The sequence below is a fragment of the Gossypium arboreum genome, chromosome 6 (genome assembly GCF_025698485.1).
Source record: "Gossypium arboreum isolate Shixiya-1 chromosome 6, ASM2569848v2, whole genome shotgun sequence".
In the NCBI taxonomy this organism is placed as follows: Eukaryota; Viridiplantae; Streptophyta; class Magnoliopsida; order Malvales; family Malvaceae; genus Gossypium; species Gossypium arboreum.
In genome coordinates, this window is record NC_069075.1 from 94,524,029 (window position 1) to 94,550,964 (window position 26,936).

The 26,936-nt window shown below is 35.1% G+C and overlaps 1 protein-coding gene across 1 annotated transcript; it reads right to left on the reverse strand.

Moving 5' to 3' along the window:
- Positions 1-19,556: 19,556 nt before the first annotated feature.
- Positions 19,557-25,468, reverse strand: LOC108484381 (aspartyl protease family protein At5g10770-like). The gene is made up of 3 exons (XM_017788152.2): positions 25,131-25,468; positions 21,436-21,876; positions 19,557-20,553 (listed from the first exon to the last, which is right to left on the reverse strand). The coding sequence occupies exons 1-3, from the start codon at positions 25,306-25,308 to the stop codon at positions 19,730-19,732; spliced, it is 1,443 nt and encodes a 480-aa protein (XP_017643641.1). The 5' UTR covers positions 25,309-25,468; the 3' UTR covers positions 19,557-19,729.
- Between the last annotated feature and the right edge of the window lie 1,468 nt (positions 25,469-26,936).

Here is a 26,936-nt window from a genome sequence, read left to right on the forward strand (position 1 = left end):
TGAGTTACCGGGACTTCAAAAATGTAAAGAACATTAAAAATGGGGCTCGGGATCACTTACAAATGAACTTGGAAGCTTGAACCAAACCCTAACCATTGTGTCGGTGCAAGTTTCAGCTGAATGGAGAAGATGATGGCCAATTTTGGCTTATTTTCCCTTTTTAATTCTTTTAATTATTAGATTACCAAAATACCCCTAACTTAAAAATATTTTATTACACCCATTTGATGTCTATTTTTGTCCATCACTAACTAATGGCCTAATTACCATCTAAGGACCTTTAATTTAAAAACTCATAACAATTTAACCCTTCTAACATGTGGAACTCAACTTTTTCACTTTTTACAATTTAGTCCTTTTGACTAAATTGAGTGCTCAAATGTCAAAATTTTTGAACGAAATTTTTGCGAAATCATCCCGTGAATTGTAGACCATAAAAATATAATAAAATGTATTTTCTTACGTCAGATTTGTGGTCCTAAAGCCACTGTTCAGCCTAGGCCCAAAATCGGGATGTTACATCTTTGATGATAGATCTTTAAAACCATGCAAAGATAATGAAATTTATAGTTATCTAATCTGATGTAAATGGTGTTAAAAGTAGGCTAGATGCATTTTTTTAAAAATTGAAGCAACCCATCAAAATTTAAAAATTGGGAAATTTGCCTAATGGCCACTCCCACATTTCCCGTGTTTTAGCATTTAATCCTTTCCCTCCAAAATTCTAAATTTTAAGGTTTATTTGCCAAATAAATACTCTAAATTTCCCCCCTTTTTTTACAATTAAACCCAATTTAATTAATTTTAAATTTAACTCAAATTAATCCCCAATAAAATTATTTTAAAATTCTTTTTCGACTTAAATTAATTATTTTCACTTATAATTATTAAATTACTTTAAAATTAATTTTCCAAAAATATTTTTATTTTTTTCTGGATTATTGTTTAATTGATTTTAAATGAAATTAACCTCCTAAATTAAATTAAAAATTACTAGAAACCCCATAAATTCCTAGTTTCACACTCAGAACCCGAAAAATATACTTGAAACTACTAAACCTAGTTTAGGGATATTGCTATTATCTACCCAAGACACGCCAAAATGCTCAACCGAGCTATTCATACCAAGAACATGCCTGGCCACCAAATGCCTAGCCCATAGGCTAACATCCCTCTAGAAACATACCTGAGCACCAAGTGCCAAGCCCGTAGGATTTTCATTTGCCCCCAAAAACACGCCAGAATCATTGTAAATATAACTCAGTAGTCCAAAAAAATTTGAACTCCGGTATATTCAGTGTATAAAATCAATTCAGATATTATCATCTAATTAGGTCAATCTTGTACAGCACGCAAAATAACTTATTGGCATGCCAATTGTATCTTATCCTATGTCCATTTGGGCTCAATACCCAAAATCATGTAATACTATACAATTCAATTGCATTTCTCACCTTGAATTCATTTGAGACAATTTACTTATATATATACATATTCAAAAAATCATAAATCATAAATCAAAATAGTATTACATATTATACTAAATCGAACTTTTAGAACATACCAAGGCTAAACTATAGAGATAGTAAATATTCAAGGACTAGTTAATAACTTTCCCTTTTTCCATGATTATGTACTGGTTCTTGATTTATAAAGTAGTTTATTTCAATTTTTTAGCTTCAAATTCATGTAATATTCAATCTAATGCATATTTCTTCCTATTTACAATTTTTCACAATTTCCCCAAACTTTTACACCTTAATCAATTTGGTCCGCAAGACCAAAACAAGATTATTTTCACAATTAAACTTTATACTCATTGAACCAAATTTATAACTACCCCAAATCAGTCCTCACATGCTGAAATTTCACAAGAAAAACTTGTTATGTTTACTTTGTTTCAATTAAACCCCTAAACTTAAAAATTATACAAAATTACTTTACAAAATAATCCAATTTAACAACCAAACTTAATAATCTACCATTAAACTTTAAAAACACATCAAACTCATCAGTAGAATCTTTCAAAACATTAAACATATTTACAAATTAACACCCTGTTTACCTAGATTAAGCTAAAACGATTGCAAAAACATAAAAATTACTAAAAACGATACCAAAAATCACTTACATGTACAAATCATAGCTTGGCCGAACCTTTTTCTTCAACTATGGAGTTTTCTTCCTTCTAATTTCAGTGGTAAGCATGAAGATGATGATAATTTTGTCTTATTTTTAGTTTAGGTTTTCTTAATTACTATTTTACCCTTATAATTTAACTTGATAATTAACAAAGCTTTGTCCATATTTTTTCATTATCGTTCGATATGGTTTATTTACCATAAAAGTCTATCAACTCACATTTCAATAGCCATTTAACACATTTAACTAATATAAACTATTTTTTTAGCTTTTACGATTTAGTCCTTTTTTTACTTAATTAATTATCTAAACTTTAAAATTTCTTAACCAATTTTTAATACGACCCTAATGACCTTGTAAATATTAAATAATTAATATTTATGAACCGACACATCAGAATTGTGGTCCTGAAACCACTATTTCTGACACCACTGGAAAACGAGCTGTTACAATGCCTCTAAAGACAATGGCAAGAAAAAAAATCATAATAAATCTACTAGTGGCCCAAATAAAAGAAGCAATAACATGTTACAAATAGTTGGTTTCTTTTGTAACGAGTCTGGACACGTAAAGAAAGAGTGTGCCAAATATCACTCCTGGCGTGTAAAGAGGTATAATTCTTACTTTGGTAAATTTAGCTTCAGTACCTAAAAACACTTGGTGGATAGATTCTAGTTCTACTAGTCACTTACGTGTTTACATGCATCGTTGTCTGAGTTACCGAAAGCCAAGTGATTGTGAAAGACACATCTTCGTGGACGATGAAAAATCAATGGAAGTGGAAGCAATTAGGCTTTTTAGGTTGTTATTAGGACCTTATTATTATTTGGATTTAAAAGACACTTTTGTTATACCTTCTTTTAGATGAAATTTAGTTTCTATTTCTTTGTTGGATAAAATTGAATATTGTTGTCCATTCGGAATAATAAGTTTAATTTATCTTTAAATTAGAATGTTGTTGGGACTAGTTATTTAAATACTTATGACAACCTTTATTTACTAGAAATAGATACATCCTATAATGAAATCTTACGTGTGGAATCACGTGGTGTTGCAATATTTACTAAGTAATTATCTCATTTGGTTTATAGATGGCTTTGGTTAATGATTGTATATATTACAAGTTTAGTGGGTGTAAGTATAGTCTCAATCAATACCTTAAGAATCATTTTTAGATTACAGAAATGTATAAGATTCCTTACATTATAGCAATTGGGAGTCTAATGTATACTCAAGTATGTATGTGTCCAAATGTTTTATACATTGTTGAGATGTTAGATAGATCTTTAAGCAACCTTGGTTTGGACCATTGGATAGCAGCCAAGAAGGTTATAAGGTATCTTCAGAGAACAAAATATTATATGTTCACATATCCAAGGTTTGATAAGTTAGAAATCATCAAGTATATAAACTCTGATTTTGATGGAATATTGATGCAAAATTTTGTTACTATTGTGGAAATTATGAAAATAATCGGTAGTCATTTATTCCAATAACAGCAGGAGCACATCAAGTCAAAACACATAGACTTGAAGTTCCTGATTGCTAAAGTAAAAGTTCAAAATGGTTAGGTGCCTATAAAGCATACTGGGACAAACTCCATGATTGTGGACTCGCATACTAAAGGACTACACCCTAGTTTGTTTTTCATGAACACACTACTCATATGGGTGTAATGTCATTTGAGGATATTTGGTTTTAGTGGGAGTTTGTACTTTTAAATGCTTTTATGTTATAGACACATTTTTAGTTATTTCAGTTTACAGATATTGAGATTATTTTCTGCAAAAAATAAGGTTTATTTAGTTTATTCACACTCTGATATTGGTAAAGTTTGATCTCATAGAGATAAAGGAGGATCAGTTGGAAATAGACATGTTTGGATCATATTGCATGTAATGTCCATGCTACACATCCATACTTGATCTATGTCATTTGGTTGTGTTAATATACGTAATCAGGGATAGATTTGGTTACAATATATGTAACGGAAGTCATCTTGATTCTATGTTAACATAATTACTGGATGAGATTGTTCAGAATACCTTTTGGATATGATAGTAAAGTTTTAAGCTCATAAGTGTAACACCACTAACCTGTATCCGTCGTCAGACTAGGGTTAAGAGGCATTACCAGACATATCGGAACATTTCGCAATCATTTCACAATCAAAAGTCATACATTATCACATCAAAGTCAGATATCAACATAAGGTCCATTTCTTAGGTCAACAAGACCCTAAACGTGCATTCGAAAGAGGTCGGGACTAAACCGAATACATACAAAAAAAATTTCTAAAATTTAACAATTTTTCTAAGTTACAAAGGTCACACTCCTGTGTGAACAAGCCGTATGCCTCACACGGCATTAGACACACCCTTGTGTCTAGGCTGTGGCCAAATAGAACATCCATACTGACTTGGGTCACACGGCATGTCACACGTCCGTGTGTCTGGCCCATGTGTAAGTCTGACTTGATTCAAAACTAAACATTTAAGGACACGGTTGAGACACACGCCCGTGTGTTCAACCGTGTAGGCAATTATAGTCCATTTGTAAGGCTAATTTGCCACCCAAAAGGGTCCTCCTACAAGTCCAAAATAAAGCATCATATATACAACATTTTCAGCCAAATTCAACTCCAACTATGTATAAATAAATCCATAATATCATCATCAAATTTCATGTTCATTCTATATACCAAAACATACCAAAATCACATGCCAAATGCATTCACTCATACATAATCAACATCTCAAAATTATCATATCAATCTCATATCAAGATTATACCAAATCCATAACTGAAACATGAAACATATTTCCCAAAATGAGATTAATACATAACTGAATATACACAACATTAGCATCATGATCAAGCCATTTTCGCATGGCTACATATATACAAATCAAAATGAACCATATTAAAACTAGCCTATACATGCCACATAACCAAAAACTCAAAGCTTTTATTTACCAAAGCGATAACCGGATAGTGTGATGAGATCTCCTACAACTTCCAACTCAAGCAAGTCTTCAAAACTCTATAAATATAGGAAAAACACACACAGTAAGCTTAGAAAGCTTAGTAAGCCATAAGCAAATAAATCATCTCAATGACATTTATAATTCAATTTAATCAAGTCAAATTTAGCAATTCTAAACCACATATATATTCATCATATTCGTAAATTCATATGTCCATATTAAGTAACTTCACTTATCTTATTTATCAATGAACATATAGCCATGCTTTCAAATTCGAATAACAACCGTTAGCTCAATCATATAAATCAAGCTCGCACATATTCATTACATCGCCAACAAAACCATGGTCATTTATTACAAATCATACATAAAGTAATATCAACTTCTTTATAAACACTTCCAAACTCGAACATCATAATTCCCTTATCACATAAACCAAATTCGCATACATGAATCATATAATCAACCAAGATCAACTTTATTTTACTAATCATATATTACATATGAAGCATACCCCAACTTGACCATTTTGATTCCATTATCCGTTCAAGTTTTCGAACCAAGCAATCGTACATTAAAGCCATGTTTCATGTTTAATAATTCTCATGTCCGAAACATAGGACCACAATTTCATATAACGAGCGTATATAACATATCATTCATTTGTTACATTCATATCATTCGTTGTCATATATTTCACGTATGGTCATATGAAACATACTCACCTTTCATTTCTAAATTTCATAAACAAATCAACGTACCTGAATCGGATACTATTTCACATAGTTATTCATTTCTCGGAATGCCTGTTGAACCGTTCAGAATCAATAAGGATACTCAGATAGCTCATAAGCTTGTACAATGCAAGCGTCCCAAACGTGGTCTTACATGTAATCAAATATCGATGCCACTGACCCAGACAGGGTCTTACACGAAATCATATACGATGTCAATGTCCCAGACATGGTCTTACACGTAAATCACAAATCGATGCTAACGTCCCAGATGTGGTCTTACACGATAATACATATCGGAATCCTATGTCATGACATATGTATCCTAAATATTCCTATGGTTTGTATGGGGCTTTCAAGATGTCATCACATTATCGGAACTTCCTTAATTTCACATATTCAATCAATCCACGCTCGAAACAGATTTTCCAAAACTCAATTCAATTCAACAACATATATAGATATTTCTTTACAACTCAAATCAGCACATATAATGCACATACATTTCAATTTAACAACATTTATTTACTTATGAACTTACCTCGTACAGACACGAACGGACCGGAACGACTATTCGACCACTTTCGACTTTCCCCGATCCAAATTCGATTTCCTCTTTTCTTGATCTAATTCAATACAAATTTGGCTTGTTTAATAACATATTCATTCAATTTCATTCTTAAATACATAATTTGTGAATTTTACATTTCAGCCCCTGACATTTCACATTTCTTCAATTTAGTCCCTATTTCAAAACAACACAAAATACCCAAAATTTCAATAAGCCCATATTAGGCCGAATTCACCTTGGGTCTCTAGTAGCCCATTAATTCAATTTATTTCACATTTTGACCCTTCAATTTACAAATTTCTCAATTTAGTCCTTAATACACATTTTATCAAAAATCACTTAATTAAACATAATAATCTATAAACAAAGATTTATTTTTCATCATCAAAAAAAAAATCATCACATTATCAACAAAGGAAAATCTCAAATTCTTCATTAAATCCAAAAATTAAGGCATGGGTTTACTAATATTCGAAGCAACGATCTCAAAAACGTAAAAATTATCAAAAACCGAACAAAGAACATACCCGAATTAAGCTTCCTGGGTGCCGAAAATTAAACAACAACCATGGCTTCTTTTCTTCTCAACATCCAGCCATGAAAAAGATGAATACCCCACTATCTTTGTGATTTGTTTTATTTATTTCATGTTAATAAACCATTTACAATTTTAACCTTTGTAATTTAATATGAAATCATTATAAATTATGCCCATTACCGTCCATGGTAATGTTCAATGGATAAATTACAACATAAGGGCCCCTAATAATAAAAGCCATAGCAATATAGCACTTTAACAATTAGCAAGTCACTTTTGCATTTTACGCGATTAAGTCCTTTTTGCAAATTGAGCACACAAACGATAAAATTTCCATACGAAACTTTCACACATATCAATTCGCATACTTTAAGCACAGAATAAATATTAAAATATTTTTTTGACTTGGATTTGTGGTCCTGAGACCACTGTTCCGACTAGGGTCTAAACCAGGCTGTTACAATAAGGTTATATAATGGCATATAATTATAGAGTAATAAGTATATATATGTGGTCCAAGTGGGAGGTTGGAAAATATGGACATCACATATATAATAAGAGTAATTACAATTAATTATTTACTATCATAAAAAGTTAGCCCAAGTTAAAAGTGATCTAATTTGGTTAAGGATTATTGGGCTTTAGTTATTAAATAAAGTATGAGACAAATATGTGTAGATACCCTAGTAACTAATATCTAATTAATAATGGGTTGATTAAAAATTAAGGTTAATGTGCAACAGTTATATATTAGGGTTATAATCCCCAAATAACACATAACATAACTTTTCTAATATCTTATCTTTAGAAAAGAGAGAGTCACCTTCTCTATATTACTTGTGTGCTAATTTAGAAATTCCAAGAAATCAATGGATTCAGGTACGCTTTCACATCTAGTTTTGTTCTTGATTATTTTACATGACAGATCATGGTTTGTTAAGTTTTCTTATATCAAATCTTATTTTATGGTTCTAACAGTGAAAAGTTCCTATTTTTAGATTTCAAAAATACTAGCTTCGAAACTAAGCATTAAAGAGGAGTAATTAGAGGGAATTTTCCCGTATTACTTAGTTTGGAAAAGCTGAGTTGGTGTTGTAAAAGACACTTTTAAAGGTAGGTTAAAGTGAATAGAAGTCAGTGCACCGGTAGAAAACCAGAAAAGAGGAGGTGAGTCCGCTTGACCGCTTAAGTACCAAGCTCTTCCGGATCCAATCCTAGACATGCACACCACCATTGCCACACTCTAACATCTCGTATAATTTTGAGAAAATCGTTTGATTATGTCCGTCTTAAGAAAATGTTTAAGTTGAAAACGTTTGTTTAAAATATTTATTTCCTTGGAAAAACATTTACTTTGTGGAAACTTTTGCGTCATCGTGATCTTTTAAAAATCAAGTAGTTTTTATAAAACGAACCCTAGTGCTAACCAGTTTAATAATCCCCAAAATAAAAATAATTAAAAGAGCGGCCTTATTACAACTTTAAACATAATAAAATAAAATAATCCAAATTAAATGCTAAACTTATTTAAAATTGGCAATCCATCTTCATGGCCACTCTTAATCCCGCTTGACTCAAGTCCACCAACTAGGGCTCACTGCAAGGAGGGAAGAGGAAGGGGTGAGTTTGGAAAACTCAGTGTATCAGAAACCCATCCAAAGCCCAATTCAGCTCGAGCCCATTGGTCCTAAGCCCTATTCAGATAACAAGATACGATGGTCAAGCCCTTTTCGAATCACTGATAGCAAGGCCTTAGCCCCTTTACATAACAGTGTGGCCCATAGGCCCGATTCAAGAACATGAGTATCAATGAAATAATGAATGCAAGCCCATCTGGGAGACTACTCAACCCACCAACCGCTACACCGCCTGCACCAGCCCTACACACCATGTGGGGAATATCTCAACCCACCCAAACCTACACACCACAGTTAAAGAACAGCACTCAAATTCAGTCGATTGAGGCAAAGCCTCCGATCGTGGATGAACCACTTTGATACTTCCTCCATTAATACCCCAACCCCATGCAAGATATTAATAAAAGCATATCATGTAAAATACAACATTGATCAATCATGCAGTTCACCAATTTAAAACCCTAGGGTATATCGGTAATTTTGCTCTTTAGGGTAATTTGGTAATTTTGCTCTTTAGGGTAATTTCGTGATCTACGCCATCGCACAAGCTAATTCAGTAATTTTATCGGTTTTATGCAATTTGATTCCACCATCTACCTAATGAGCTAATTTGCCCATCTCTTACCCATATTGGTCCAGTAAGCCCATTGGGCCAAGTTTTGGCCCATCAAGCCCCTTTTCCGAAATACGCTAAAGCATCACGCTGAACGTGCTTACCACCTTGCGGTGCCAGATCTAACAATTCCTCTATGACTTGAGAGCATTCACATACTTACATGACCATGAAATGCCGGAATTTGGCATTTCGGCTTTCTTAATTGAACTAAGAAAGGGTGTTGGTACACACGATTCATGACGATCGCTTCGAGATCCCTTCGATGTCCTACAATTTATTAGCACAGTTCTTATTTACAAACCATAATCACTAAACCCTAAAACTTACTTATCCATGATCGAACCATATCCCTAAAACCTTTGAAACCTTACCTTTTGCCAAAATCGATAGTTAGCTCGAATCCGATTGCTCCAATGAACCACGCCTTAGATTCAACACTTAAGAAGACTCTAGTCACCAAATAAAACATCGTTAAAGACTCTTAGAGCCATATGCCCAAATCGATGCCTCCCTAATTTTAGGGACTTGACTTTTCTTAACTTTGCAAAATAAGAACAGATCCGAGATGATACGTACTTACCCTTACTCCCACTTGATTTCCACACAATCTAGTGTAGATTTATCTATCAAACAATGGTAGAACTCGATTCCCCAAAGTCTTGAAGTTTCGGCTATAAGCCCCCAAATCTATGGTTTTTCGGCTTTTGTGTGATGAAGAAGATGATAATGTGGGGCTACAACCTTGAAGTAGAATTGCGGTCAGAGATCTAGGATTAAGAAAAGATAATTGCAAATTAATAAAAACAAAAGAACATAGGAGAACACGGCTTTGAAGAAATCGGCACAAGCAATGATCACAGGATTTCGCTTTTATGGATTCGCAAAAGTATTGATGAATAGCAGGTATGATGAATAGTTTTGAAGAAGAAGAAAGAAAAATAGAAGAAGAGGAATAGGGAGGTGGTAGTTTGGCTAGAGAGGAAAAAGAGAGGAAAAACAACCCTAAGGTGTTAAAGCGAGAAGAAAACGGCACCACTCAATACCCTAAGTGCCGAAATACTAACAACATAGCCCCCGCAGATTTTTCCTCTTCAATTCCCATAATTCGGACAACTCCTAGCCTCATCAAAATCCTTAAATCTCTCCCTTATCCCTCCTTAATCCAAGCATTTAAACTGATCCAACTCTCCTTTAGCAGAATCCACCTGAACTCCAACACTTACCCCTCCTGCACTAAAAAATAAATGCATCTATTTGCCAACACAGGGAATCGATCCCTTGCCTTCCCAAAGCTCCACACGCCACTTTTCTAGGAGCCTAGTGGCGTCACCCTGCCACTTAACCAAGGCTCTTTTGTGATGCAATTTACCCATCACTCCACTTAAGGCCACTTAGCCAGAACCCCTAACTCCTAAGTCTAAAATTCCAAAAATTCAACTGGGTTTTGGCCAACTCATGGGCCTTCTATAAGCTCATTTACCTATTCAAAATACTAATTCCACATCCAAATACAAAATTTTAAAAATCTTTACAAAATATTGAAAATCGCGAATAAACCCGAAAATCAGGATGTTACAACTCTACCCTCCTTAAAGAAATTTCGACCTCGAAATTTTACCTTATCAGAACAGTTGAGGGTATTGTTGCTGCATAGCCTCCTCAGTCTCCCAGGTAGCTTCCTCCTTGCCATGGTTTCTCCAAAGTACTTTCACTAGTGGAATTGATTTCCTTCTCAACATCTTGACGTCACGATCAAGTATTTGCACAGGTTCCTCTTCGAAGGTTAAATCTGGCTGTACTTCAATTTCAGCAACTGGTATGATATGAGTTGGGTCAGATCGATACCGCCTCAACATGGATACATGAAAACGTCGTGGATACGATGCGATTCGTGGCAACTCTAGCTGATAAGCCACTGGTCCAACCCGCTTAACAACTTGGTAAGGCCCAATAAACCGTGGGCTCAGCTTACCCTTCTTACCAAATCTCAAAATTTTCTTCCAAGGGGATACCTTCAAGAAAACCATATCCCCCACAGCGAACTCAATCTCTTTGCGCTTCAAATCCGCATACGACTTCTGTCTATCGGACGCCTCCTTTAACCGACCCCTTATCAGCTTAACCTTGCTTTCAGTGTCTGCCACCAATTCCGGTCCAAGCACTCGTCGTTCACCCAACTCTGTCCAACACGTCGGCGTACGATATCTTCGCCCATAAAGCGCTTCATATGGTGCCATCTGAATACTTGCTTGATAGCTGTTATTGTACGCAAACTCCGCCAATGGTAAGTAGTCCTCCCAACTTCCACAAAAATCGATGATACAACCTCTCAACATATCTTCTAGAACCTGAATAACCCTTTCTGACTGTCCATCTGTCTGTGGGTGAAAAGCGGTGCTAAAATCCAATCGTGTTCCCAACGCTTCTTGCAACTTCTGCCAAAACCGAGACGTAAACCTAGGGTCTCGATCGAGATTATTGACACTGCACCCCATGCGATTCGCACTACCTCCGCCACATATAGCTTAGCCAACTTTTGTAGTGAGTAGTCGGTGCGAATGTATGAAATGAGCAGATTTTGTTAACCTATCCACAACTACCCACACGAATCTTTCTTGGTGGGTGTCAAAGGTAACCCACTCACAAAGTCCATTGTTACTCTTTCCCACTTCCATAGTGGAATTTTCACTGGTTGTAGTAATCCCGACGGCAGTTGGTGCTCAGCCTTAACCTGCTGGCACGTCAGACATTTCCCAACAAATTCAATCACCTCTCGTTTTAATCCGGGCCACCAGTACACCTCTCGCAAGTCTCGGTATAACTTATTCCCTCCAGGATGCATGGCACAGAGTCCACCATGAGCCTCTTTTAGAATTAACTGCCTCAATTCAGGATCCTTTGGAATACAAACCCTTCCACGAAAACACAGAACTCCTTCACTGTTCAACCCAAAATCCTCGTTCTCACCACTCTTAACTTGCTGGAACCGAAGAGCTAATGAATCGTCCTTTAACTGCTTTTTCCTTAATCATTCAGTCCAAGTAGGCCTTACTTGCAGTTCTGCCAACAAGCTTCCATCATCGAATAGACTTAATCGTGCGAACAAGGCTCTCAAATCCGTAACAACCCTTCGACTCAATGCATCCGCCACCACATTAGCCTTTCCTGGGTGGTACTCTATCGAACAGTCGTAGTCTTTAAGCAACTCCACCCACCTTCGTTGCCTAAGGTTCAACTCCTTCTGAGTCAACAAATACTTTAAGCTCTTATGATCGTGTATATGATGCACTTCTCCCCATATAAGTAATGTCTCTAAATTTTTAACGCAAAAATCACCGCCGCTAGCTCCAAATCATGCGTAGGGTAATTCACCTCATGAGCCTTAAGTCGTCGTGATGCATAGCGACCACCTTGCCCTCTTGCATCAAGACGCTAACCTAACCCCACATGCGACGCATCGCTATATACGGTGAAGTCCTTCCGGACACCGGTTGAATCAACCTTGGCGGTTCGGTCAATACCTTTTCAAGCGATCAAAAGCTTTTTCTTTGTTTCTCGGTCCGACAAATGGTACTCCTTTCCTTATGAGTTTTGTCAAGGGCGCCGCCATTACCGAGAAACCCTCCACAAACCTTCTGTAGTAACCTACCAACCCTAGGAAACTCCGAATTTCTGATACTGACCTAAGTGGCTTCCATTCCAGAATAGCTTCAATTTTACGAGGATCCACCTTAATCCCCTCGGCAGAGACCACATGCCCTAGGAAGGTTACCCCTTTCAACCAGAATTCACACTTGCTAAATTTCGCATAGAGCTCCTTCTCCCTTAACACTTGCAGCACAATACGGAGATGCTCATCATGCTTCGCCTCCGTTTCAGAGTATACCAAGATATCGTCGATAAAGACGACTACAAATCGATCCAAGTAAGGTTGGAATACTCGATTCATCGATCCATAAAAGCTGCAGTGCGTTCGTTAGCCCAAACGGTATGACCACAAACTCATAATGTCCATATCGAGTTCAAATCTTTGTCTTATGAATATCCCTTCTTTTACCCTTAGCGATGGTATCCGAAGCGAAGATCGATTTTGGAGAATACCGAAGCTCCCTAAATTGATCGAACAGGTCATCAATCCTTGGTAGTGGATACTTATTCTTAATCGCCGTTTGTTCAATGGCGATAATCGATGCACATGCGCATCGTTCCGTCCTTCTTCTTTACAACAGACCGGTGCTCCCCAAGGAGACACACTAGGCCTAATGAAGCCTCTATCTAATAGCTCTTGAATTTGAGCCTTGGTTCCACCAACTCCTTGATTGCCATCCTATAGGGTGCAATAGAGACCTGAGCTGTCCACGGTAACAAATCGATTCCAAACTCAACTTCCCGATTGGGAGGTAATCCAGAAGCTCTTCCGGAAAACATCCGAATTCCTAACGATTCGATGGTCTCCACATCGGATCCTCGGTTTGACTTGACTTACCAAAGTCGATATGCCTCGCATCCCTTGCGCATCGGTTTCTCACCCTCAACGCCGATACTACATTGGATAAGTAATCCTTCGTTCTCCAATGATCATAACCTCTTCATCATTGAGTTCTTAACACCATCCTCTTAGCTGCACAATCCAAAGTTGCCTTATGCTTGGTCAACCAATCCATCCCTAGGATCGATCGAATTCTTCAAACGGTAACTCCATCAAATCCCCACGAAAACCTTGCCTTGAATCTCCGAGGCACCTCCTTGAAGAGTTTCTCTACCTTAACCGAATGACCTAAAGGACTTATCACGGACACCCCACATCAATCGAGCGGTATAAGGTACACCATAGATAAAAACGTACAGTTATGACATCAAGTCGTCACCCTCCTCATGCATGACGAGCAAGATACACCAAAGTCGGCCGACGAGCATCCGCGTTACCAATACCTCGCCGGATGCCCCACGTCCACGGCCATTACCTCCGCGACCTTGTCCACGACCTCTTGGCGGCGATGGTCCATCCTCACGAGTTGAGCGGTCGCTCGGCCCCTTGTTCGCCACTTGAGTGGAGTGGCCCTCCTAGGACAATCCTTAATCCTATGCTCCTTAGACCCACAACGAAAACAAGCCCCAGAACGCTTCCAGCACTCTCCTTGATGCATTCTGCCGCAATCTCCACAAGCTTGCAGTCTACCTGTGTTCACCGGAACTGCTCGAACTGGTTCCCCCATCCTAGCTCTCTTAACATTTCGATTCTGATACCGTGGTCCAAGATCCCTCCTGAACCGATTCGGTCCTTATCACGATTCCTCCGTTCGGTTTGCTTCACTTCTTGGCTATCTTAGCCTTCTCTACCAGTGCAGCGAAATCTCGCTCCCTCTGCGGAGCTATGAGCACCCTTAACTCATCTCTAAGGCCATCCTCAAAACGTACGCTGCGCTCATATTCAGTGGAAACGATGCCATTAGCATACCGACTCAATCGTAGAAACTCCGCCTCATATTCAAGAATGGTCTTATTTCCCGAGTCGATTCAGAACTCCTTTCTGCGTGCATCTACATAGCTAGCTCCAACATATTTCGCCTTAAAGGTCATTTGAACAGCTCCCATGTTACCCTCTCAGCTGGGGTACCTTCTCTCACAGTAATCCACCACTGATACGCTTCATCCCGCAGCAACGACACTGCCCCTTTCAACTTCTGCTCTCCTGAGCAGTCCAGGTCGTCCATGATCCGCTCTGTGGCTTCCAACCAAGACTTTACCACATTTGGGGCCACTCAGAGATCGCCCTAAAAATCTCAACTCCGTTGGTCCAAGTCGTTCGAAATGGACCCCTATTCATGGGCCCGCCGTTAGCTCGGCCACCCTTTCTAAAACCCTCAACATGGCACGAGACAAAGCGTCATCCCTGCGGCCGGTCATACGGCCCATTTTCATTAATCGGTGGTGGGCGTACCCGCCACCGGCACGTGTTCGATGACGCCGATCCGGCTTGAGTGCTACCTCGGCCTCAACCACGGCCTCTTCCTCGAGTAGCCCTTGTACTCATAACGATTTATCGATTACGAATTTTATGACATTAGTTTCTTGGTTTCACTGCTTAATACCGAATGTCTTATGAGCAGATAAAGTTTTAAAGTTATTTCGCGCAATCATAATTTAGCTATGGTTCCATCTTGTAGTCCTAATACTACATCATCAATAGCTCTATCTCTAAGGCTCAAGATTATCTACTGATTATTTTACTGAAGAGAAGACAATATATATATAGAGCGAAAGATACTTACAGACTTGGTGTGGGGATTCGATGTGCCACTCATTTATCGGTCTATTTAAAATTTCAAATACCATGTTTTTGTTTACCGAAAATAAAAGATTTTATTTGAAAACACTTTTATTTTAAAACTATTGATTTAACCCGTTTAACAAATAGAAAAAAACTTGAACATCTTGAAAAACTTACCATTTCTAAAAATACCCTTCTTAGGCCCAAGTTTTTGAAAAGATTTTCGGACCGATCCACGTACCGAGTTGTTGCAACTTTGGCTCGATACCACTAAATGTAATACCCCAAACCCGGCCTGGACATTATGACCGGATCGATCGCCACATTAATGCGTTCAAAACATTCCGTATTACTTAGTTTGGAAAAGCTGAGTTGGTGTTGTAAAGACACTTTTAAAGGTAGGTTAAAGTGAATAGAAGCATGCACCGGTGAAAACCGGGAAAAGAGGAGGTGAGTCCGTTGATTGCTTAAGTACCAAGCTCTTCCGGATCCAATCCTAGACATGCACACCACCATTGCCACACTCTAACATCTCGTATAATTTTGAGAAAATCGTTTGATTATATCCGTCTTAAGAAAATGTTTAAGTTGAAAACGTTTGTTTAAAATATTTATTTCCTTGGAAAAACATTTACTTTATGGAAACTTTTGGCGTCATCGTGATCTTTTAAAAATCAAGTAGTTTTTATAAAGCGAACCCTAGTGCTAACCGGTTTAATAATCCCCAAAATAAAAATAATTAAAAAGAGCGGCCTTATTACAACTTTAAACATAATAAAAATAAAATAATCCAAATTAAATGCTAAACTTATTTAAAATTGGCAATCCATCTTCATGGCCACTCTGAATCCCTTGACTCCAAGTCCACCAACTAGGGCTCACCGCAATGAGGAAGAGGAAAGGGTGAGTTTGGAAAACTCGGTGTATCTGAAACCCATCCAAAGCCCAATTCACTCGAGCCCATTGGGCCTAAGCCCTATTCAGATAAAGATACAGAGGGTCAAGCCCTTTTCGAATCTGAGAGCAAGGCCTTAGCCCTTTTACATAACAATGTGGCCCATAGGCCCAGTTCAATAACATGAGTATCAATGAAATAATGAATGCAAGCCCATCCGGGAGACTACTCAACCCACCAACCACTACACCGCCTGCACCAGCCCTACACACCATGTGGGAATATCTCAACCCACCCATTTCTACACACCACAGTTTAAAGAACGCACTCAAATTCATCGATTGAGGCAAAGCCTCCAAGACGTGGATGAACCACTTTCAGATACTTCCTCCATTAATACCCCAACCCCATGCAACAGATATTAATAAAAGCATATCATGTAAAATACAACATTGATCAATCATGCGATTCACCAATTTAAAACCCTAGGGGTATATCGGTAATTTTGCTCTTTAGGGTAATTTGGTAATTTTGCTCTTTAGGGGTAATTTCGTGATCTACGCCATCGCACAAGCTAATTCAGTAATTTTATCGGTTTTATGCAATTTGATTCCACCATCTACCTAACAGGCTAATTTGCCCATCTCTTACCCATATTGGTCCGTAAGCCCATTGGGCCAAGTTTTGGCCCATCAAGCCCCTTTTTTTCGAAATACGCAAAAGCATCACGCGAACGTGCTTACCACCTTGCGGTGCCAGATCTAACAATTCCTCTATGACTTGAGAGCATTCACATACTTACATGACCATGAAATGCCGGAATTTGGTATTTGCTTTGCCGAATTGAACTAAGAAAGGGTGTTTGGTACACACCGATTCATGACGATCGCTTCGAGATCCCTTCGATGTCCTACAATTTATTAGCACAGTTCTTATTTACAAACCATAATCACTAAACCCCAAAACTTACTTATCCATGATCGAACCATATCCCTAAAACCTTTGAAACCTTACCTTTTGCCAAAATCGATAGTTAGCTCGAATCCGATTGCTCCAATGAACCACGCCTTAGATTCAACACTTAAGAAGACTTTAGTCACCGAAATAAAACATCGATTAAAGACTCTTAGAGCCATATGCCCAAATCGATGACCTCCCTAATTTTAGGGACTTGGCTTTTCTTAACTTTGCAAAATAAGAACAGATCCGAGATGATACGTACTTACCCTTACTCCCACTTGATTTCCACGCAATCTAGTGTAGATTTATCTATCAAACGACGGTAGAACTCGATTCCCCAAAGTCTTGAAGTTTCGCTATAAGCCCCCAAATCTATGGTTTTTCGGCTTTTGTGTGATGAAGAAGATGATAATATGGGGCTACAACCTTGAAGTAGAATTGCGGTCGAGATCTAGGATTAAGAAAAGATAATTGCAAATTAATAAAACAAAAGAACATAGGAGAACACGGCTTTGAAGAAATCGGCACAAGCAATGATCACAGGATTCGACTTTTATGGATTCGCAAAAGTATTGATGAATAGCGGTATGATGAATAGTTTTGAAGAAGAAGAAAGAAAAAATAGAAGAAGAGGAATAGGGAGGTGGTAGTTTGGCTAGAGAGGAAAAAGAGAGGAAAAACAACCCTAAGGTGTTAAAGGAAGAAAACGGCACCACTCAATACCCTAAGTGCGAAATACTAACAACATAGCCCCGCCGATTTTTCCTCTTCAATTCCCATAATTGACCAACTCCTAGCCTCATCCAAATCCTTAAATCTCTCCCTTATCCCTCCTTAATCCAAGCATTTAAACTAATCCAACTCTCCTTTAGCAGAATCCACCTGAACTCCAACACTTACCCCTCCTGCACTAAAAAAATAAATGCATCTATTTGCCAACACAGGGAATCGATCCCTTGCCTTCCCAAAGCTCCACACGCCACTTTTCTAGGAGCCTAGTGGCGTCACCCTTGCCACTTAACCAAGGCTCTTTTTGTGATGCAATTTACCCATCACTCCATTTAAGGCCACTTAGCCAGAACCCCTAACTCCTAAGTCTAAAATTCCAAAAATTCAACTGGGTTTTGGCCAACTCATGGGCCTTCTATAAGCCCATTTACCTACTCAAAATACTAATTCCACATCCAAATACAAAATTTTAAAAATCTTTACAAAATATTGAAAATCGCGAATAAACCCGAAAATCAAGATGTTACATTAATGTTCTTATATTGGTAATGGGTTTATCTATAAAAAAAAGATAATGAATTTAGATTATTGATAATGGTGAATAGTGAATAAGATTTCATTACATTTTTAATAGAAAATGATTAATAGGAAACCTCTTAACTTCTTTCATATTTAATCCACTAAACCAAGCTCTCAACAACATCTCAAGAGTATAGATGATCAAAGAATCCTATCATAAATCTGGGTTATTTCCATTTGTTCTACTTTAGTTAATGCAATATTTCGTGAAACATCTTTTAGAGAATCTCTTTCCGACTAGTTCCACTAAAAGTTATTCTTTGGAGGTACTTTTCTTGGAAGATATTGTTCTAATTAATGATTATTCTTTAAGAACAATTATTATAAATAGGGGTTGTTTTGAACATAGGTATTTATGAAGAATAATTATTCTAAATAAAAGTTATTATGAATGGAATTTGTTCTTAATAGAAGCTATTTTCGAATGATAGCTACTCTAAATGGCAATTAATCTAAATTGAAGTTTTATTCTAAACATATTTGTTCCAAGGACCTCTATTCTCAAAATTGTTTTAAATTAAAATTATTCTAAATAAGATTTGTTCGATCGAAAACTAAACTATTGTTCTTACCAAAAACTTATGAAATATATTAAATGAATTATTATTTATAGGGTTCTTAAAACACACTTCAAAAACACAAATAAAAACTGAAGTAACAATTCTTTGGTACTTTCTTTCTTTCTTTTAACTATTTGGCTTCTACACTAATTCTAGAATGGTTCAAAATTCAGTATACATGCCTACATGAAAAAGTCATTATTATCCTACAAATAAGATTTCTCAATTGTTGGAAACATCATGACTAGTTTTCGCTTTGTTTATATATTATAGTTTGCTCACAGTTCATGACAAAAAAAAAAAATTAGTAGGCTGAGCTTGGAAATTCCATTGATAGTTCTTATGTACCTAAATATAATTGCATTTAAAACATTACACTACAAAACCATGTCTGAATTATTGTTGTATATAAGTTCGCTCCCCTCCTCCGCTTTCCTTGGAATTATAAATACAAGAAGAAGATGCTTGAAACTAATTTTAATCTTAAATCATGGTTGCTATCAGCTAAACTTAGGTGCAACCACCAGTTCTAAACCCAAGCATTCGTCTAGTTCCATCATATACTACTTCCAATGTCTTCTGTTGTGTGTTCCCGTATATCAGCACATCGAAATCGTTACTGTTTCCTGCAAACGCTAGGCACACTTGCGAGATACTATTAACGTACAAAATTCCCCTAGCATCAATCGGAACCTCAACATCCTTTTCAAAAAACAAGCTTATCTTAGGTATGCTAACTGTAGAATACTTGCTAAAGTCATAACATGTGTCCAGTATCGAAAGTGATTTTGCCATTGGATAATGGTTCATTTGTTTTCGAAATGCAGACCTCAGTACCGAGTAGGCAGTTGGAGGCAACCGCGTAATGACGGTTCCAGAGTCGATAATGGCACCACCAGCTGCTAAAACCGATGCCGAGATTGATAGTTTCTTGCCACCAACACTCATAGCAATAATGGTAATGCCATAAAAGGATTCCCCTCCGGGGATTGTTGATAATGTTGTGAATTTTACGGACTTTGAGAGACCATCATTGCCAAATTTTAGGAAGCCAGTTGAGCTTGGGGATGATGGCAGGCAGTAGGAAAATATTTTCTTGAATTTTATGGCGGTTTGTGATGGCAAAGATAGTTTGTTTCGGCCGAGTCCTAGCAAACCGGCAGCACCACCAAAAAGGCCTTGATTGTTTTGGCCACAACCAAATAGAAAGTTGTCAAACACAATGTTTGATGTCAAAGTGAGCTTTTCTTTAGCAAAGAATCCGATCGAGAAAGACGAATCTCCATATTCGATGCCATAGACACAAGTTGATGATGAGCAGCCAGGCGAGTTACCTGAAAGGATACAAGCGTGAATTAACATTTCCTCTTCACTTAACTATTACTTGGGTAGGCTTAGACCTTTTAATTTTGACCTCAACTTGAAAATTGATTTCAATCATTTCAAACTTAGACTTGACTTGATTCGATATGACAATAAAAAATCAACAACCTAATCTTAATTAACTTGAACCTAAAACGAAGTTGTAATTAACTGTGATTCAAAACAACTTGAATAAGTAAATTTAAAATTATTTGGACTCAAATGACTCGAACCTAAAACTGACATGGATTGAAATTAATCTTCATTTTTTAAATTTTGAATTAACTTGATCTAATTTGACCCAATCCACCCAATTGACCTAATGAATCCAAAATTTTGAATATTGTAATTTCCAACAAATTTGCTTTATAGATTAACAATCTAATTTTAGTCCCTATACTATGTTAAAACTTGAGATTTACTTTTATAATCCCTAAACATTTTAGTCCAAAACTTTAGTCCTTATATTATGTTAAAACTTGAGATTTAACATTTTTATTTTAATTTGATATAATTTAATTATTTACTTTTAAATATTATTAGTAGGTTCAAATTTGATAACACCGTTAACTTCTACTCTTAATATGATAACATGGAATAATGACTCAAATTTTCATTAAGCTCTATGAACCCAAAATGAACTAAACCCATATGTCAAACTTGAATGACAAAACTTGAAATAATCGAAATTCAAAATGGTTTGATCCGAAAATATTAACTAGTAAACCTGAACCCAAATTGACCCAAAAATTTTAAAATATAATATGACACAAATAATATTAACTTGACCTAAAACCGATCTGACAATCGTATACAGAACTTATATATCTTCCCAAATTTGTCAAGAAAGTTACCTGTAGCAGAATTCAATGAAGTGCAGGCTGCTGAGGAGCAGGAAACATTGGAATAAGTTGAGGACGAACTGGGTGAAAAAATTGGATCCTGTTGTTTATAGCAAGATCTTAAGCAAGGTTGGCATTGTGTCCATGTGATGTCACTTCCGGTATCGAATATGAGTCTTAAATTATTCTTTGGGGTGCCAAGACCTGTCGTGACTATGTAATTGCCTGACCCTACCATGCTGCCGTCCTTGGCTGGGAGATTGGCGGCAGCATCCTTCTTCATGACATTGACGGAGCCTAGGTTCTTGGCTAGCTTTGAGTGAATTGACTTCACCCTTACTTCGTCTAGGAGGAGGATCTGGGCATGTGTGGGAATATTTGCTTTCTCTTCATGGAGTTGTGAGCATGGGCCATGCTTGTGGATGACTTGTAAAGATGACTTTTTGTCCAAACCTGAAATTTGAACCATCGAAGGAGAGGATCGAATTTGAATTTGAGAAGCTTTGATTTTCTGCCACTTATACATTGTCTTTTGAAGTAAACATTTGGATAAAATGGGCTTAAAACAACTAAGTATTGTCATTACATGGATTCAAAAGGCTATTTGGTGCATTATATATATATATAAACACACATTATGTTTGAGCTCTTGTTTGTGTTAAAATTATAAATTTATATTATAATTTTTTGAGAATATATTATAATGTTTATCTAATAGATATAATTTTGTCCATATGGGATTATAAAGTTATATATACATTTACATGTTTTATATAAATTTTGGCACATCTGAATCATGTTTTTGTTATTTTTCATATCATATCGTGTTTTGCTTAATTATTATTGTGGTTTAGTTTTAATAATAATTTGCTTGTTTATGTTATATGTAAATTCATAACATGTTTTTGGACAATTTATCATAATAGTTCAATTTAAACAAAAATGTCATTATATTTTCATGTGTAAAATATTAAAATTTATATAATTTATGATGAATGGAATAAATTTATATAATCCTTTATATGTTAATAATTCATTTTACATAAATTTTAATGTGTTTAGTCGCGACAAGATACTTTTAATAATTTGATCTTTTGCCATATTTCAATTTCCATAGTTTGCGTAAAATTTTTCAAATAATTCAATATTTAATTTATTTATTTAATAATTGAATCATTACCTACATCATAATAATATTTTAGTTTTTAATTGTTTTTACAAAACATGGTGAGTGGACATATTTTAATATTATATATAAAATTCATCCCTTTTCTAAAGGAAATGGAAATAAAAACTAAAGTTATGTCAGAATAGTCATTTATTAATATCTAATATATTTATCATTCAAACATGCAGAACAAGAATCCAAAATTCTCAAGCAATTTACCCTAAACCAATATCTAAGATTTCTTTTAATTAATATGTCGTCTGGCAGTTTCTTTGGTGCAAGAGATTCTTATGTTAGAATTTGGCCTCTTTAATCCTTTTATATTTTAATTACTCTATTTTTATAATATGATTGGTTAGTTCAAGTAGTTAACTATGTTATCTATGGTAGACAAAATGCGGAATTGAATCTAAAAAAAATTTCATTCCAATATTTGAAAAGAATCTATGTTAGCATGTAAACTTATTATGGAGGCCCTGTACTAAGAGTCGGATCACATTTTGTCCTACCTACTTAAAAAATAGGTAAAATAGTTTTTGTCTATTAAATCAAAGAGCAAATTGATCATTCTATTTAAATTCTATCCATTTTTACTATTAAAAACTAGTCACTATACATCAACATGAGGTACATGTGGCACGTTATGTATTACTGTCAGGTTATTTCATAAGCTATCACAGTTTTTAATAGCACAAATGGATGATTTTTTTAACAGAAAGGACCAATTTTCTCTTTGATTTAACATACAATGACTAATTTGCCCTTTTTTTAGTAGAGGCAAAATGCAATATGATCCTAGTACATAGTAGACCTGTCCATGGGTCAGGCCACTGGACTCAAAGGCTCGCTCGAAAAGTGGTAGGGTTTGGGTAAAAATATATGCTTGAAAAAATGAGCTTGAGAAAAAAATAAATCCTATTTAGAAAATGGGTCAGGCCTTAGCTAAGGTTTTTTTTGCCCTGTCCGACCCGAATTGGCAAAAAAAAAATTGTTGTTTTGCTATTGTTTCTCCACTGTTTGTTGTCATTTCACTATTATGTTGCTACCATTTTGTTATTATTGTTTGGCTATTGTATAAATCTTGTTTTATTATTAATTTGGCTACTATTTTAGAGACATTTGCTTATTAAGCTGCACATATCTTAGGGTTATTTAAGTATAAATATTTTTTTAATTTATTTTCAATTTGTTAGGAAACATTTATTTTAATGTTTTTAGTGTTTTTCATGTATTATAGTTTTAAAAAATAAAATAAAAAATTTTAATACAAGCAGGTCAGGTTCGAGTTTTAGTATTTTTATCCGAACCGGACTTGAGCAAAAATTTAAGCTCATTTTTCAAGTCAAGCATATCAATCAGGCCTAGAATTTTGTTAAGGCTTAGTCTAGGCCCAGCCCAACTAATGAACAACTCTAATACAGAAGCCTCCATGATACTTTTACCATGTTAGCATGATAAGTTAAAAAAATATTGTTTTCTAATCCATGTTAGCGTTTTTATTGGAATAGTAAATAATGTTAACTTTTTAGATTAATTAGCAACATCATAAAAATAAAATAATCAAATTATGTAAAATTTTAAGGACTAAACTCAAATTTTAACATAATATAAGGACTAAAACCATAATTTAACCAAATAATATTCCTCAATTTCCTTTGTTACCAGCTACGGGTGGCTTGGAAGAACAAAAATTAATAATAAACTATCAGTGACCAAACTTATCTTGTCTCAACTCCAAAAGTATTTCTTTTCTTAGTGTCTCATTACCAAACTATGCCATAATTGCTCTAAAAATATCCTCACCACTGGTATCTGTTGCATACAATTCAAACACAAAAATCAAGGGGGGAAAAGCCTATAAGAAAACCTAGTATTTACGTACCTATATAAAATAAATAAAGGTTATATATCATTTAATACTTGAATTTGACTTTAATACTCAATTTGGTATTTGAGTTTAATTTTACTATTCAATTTTGTACTTAGAGCAAACAACATCACGTGGCTCAATGAATATTTGACACATATACCCTAATAAAAAAACATAAGTACTTAATTGAGAAAAAAAAAGTAGGTATCAAAATGAATATTGAAACTAAACTTAAATGCTTAATCAAGACAAGAAAAGACTCAAGTACCAATTTGAATATTAAAACTAAATTCTAGTACAAAATTGAGAAATTGAAGTTAAATATCAAATTAAATATTAAAGCAAAACTCGAGTATTTTAGTGGTATAAATAATGAATGGAAATATCAATATGATAAGAGGAAAAAAACTATCGCTTGTTAAAATACAAAAACCAGAAACCATTGCAGCAATAGCATAATCATTCACAACTAGTAATGGAAACAAAGTTCAAGTTGGAAGAAGAATGAAGAAGCCAAGTTATCACATACATAATAAATGGAAATATCACGACTAAATTTCCTAAGAAAAACGTACATATACCTTGTTAATGTCAAAACCCATTGTAATAGCATAATCATTTACAAGCAGTAATGCACACACACATGCATATAGGAGAGAGATAATTGACCTTTTGCAGTAGCGGGAGGGGTGCAAACAGAAGAGGGTGAAAGAGAGGCGACATGGATGGTATGAGTCTCAGCCTCAGCAGTGGCATACCCTTCTTTCAGTGACAACACAATTAGGCATACAAAAACAAGGAGTTTATTAGCAGAGAGGAAGGTTGGGAGAACGGTAACGGCGCCCATGTTATGCTCCACTTTGGTTTCTCTTTCTTATCTCTTCTTACAAGCACACCCTCATATATATATACATATATAGCAGAGAATTTTTTCAGGAAAAAGAAAACAACTAAAATATGTTCACATGTGTCACTTCTTAAATTTAACTTTTTGATATTTAACTCTGTGCATAAAAACTTCAATTAAACGGCTTAACTATATTAAATTTGACCATGATAGACAAAAATATTTTTTAAACCAATAGACCACAGATTTGTTTTTAACTAAATATTCAATGTTTTTTAAAACTAAGCAAAACTGAATTTAATAAGGGTTTAATTCGATTATGACGTAATATCCCCACTTTAAAATTAAATATGGGTTAAGTATACTATCTTATGTTTTAAGTAAGGTATTAGGATGGAGTTTTATAATTAGAGAAAATAATATGAAGAGAATTTTGTTATTTGTTTAGAGGTTGACTTGAGAATTTAATATAACTACAACGAACTGAGTAAAAGATAAAAGAATATACTATTTAGAATGGGTGAAAGTACCTTTGAAGCCGGACTGAATCAAATTAGTCGTTTTTACTATTAAATGAATAAACTCAATTCATGTATTATTTAAAAGAATTAACATATATTATTTTTCATTTACAATTTCAACTCCAAACAAACTATTTCATTTGCAAAAACATAAAAACAACTTTTAAAACAGTAAATGATATTTTAAATAGTAAATTTTAAATCTATTGAAATATTTATAAAAGTAAAAGGACTTGTGAGCTACATTTACCATTTTGAACGGCTATATTCACGGGAGCTGATTTGAACTTTGGAATTAATTTATGTTTGACTTACACAACATTGGTTCTTAAAATGAATGGTGATCAACTGAATAATTTTTGTTATTTGCTTGTGATTCCTGTTGGTGTTTGCCATTTGTAACGGAAAACAATTTATTAACTTTTAAATAACTCAAATCAAAATTAAAAAAAAAAAAAAAAGGAAAAATTTGACTCACAAGCTCAAATCATCCCAAAGAAAGAGCATTTGATAGGAAATCAAAACAAAATTATAAAAACAGCTTAAATTTAAAAAATAAAAAATAAAAAGAGTGGAGCAGCAACCCCACATTTCATCAATTGACATGAAAAATATAAAGGCTGTCTTAAAGAATAGTTGGAAAGAGCTTAAGCTTTGGAATTTGGGGCATAGTTTAATTACTGGTGTTCATTAATGCAGCGTGAGTTGTCCAATTAAGTCCCCTTTTGCCTAACTTGCTTAATTAGCACCCATTACTTTGAAAATTATTAAAATTAGTATTGATGGAAGTATATTGGTATAAGTGTGTTATTTTATAATAATTTATTTTAATTAAATTATTGTATTTTTATTTTTAAATGTGATTATAAAGTTAAAATAAAAAAAAAATAAAAAATAGCATGCACTGTAATAATCAAAATTTAGGTGGAGGCAAAAATTAAAATTTATAAGGGATTTGGTTGATCAAAATTCAAGCTTAGCTGCTTTTGTAGCTTGCCAAAATTAAGGAATGGGTCCAAATTTATATTAATGCTAATTGAAATGGGCAACTCCCCAAACATGCACCTAACAAATAATTGACTCCACTTAATACAACACAATGCTTTA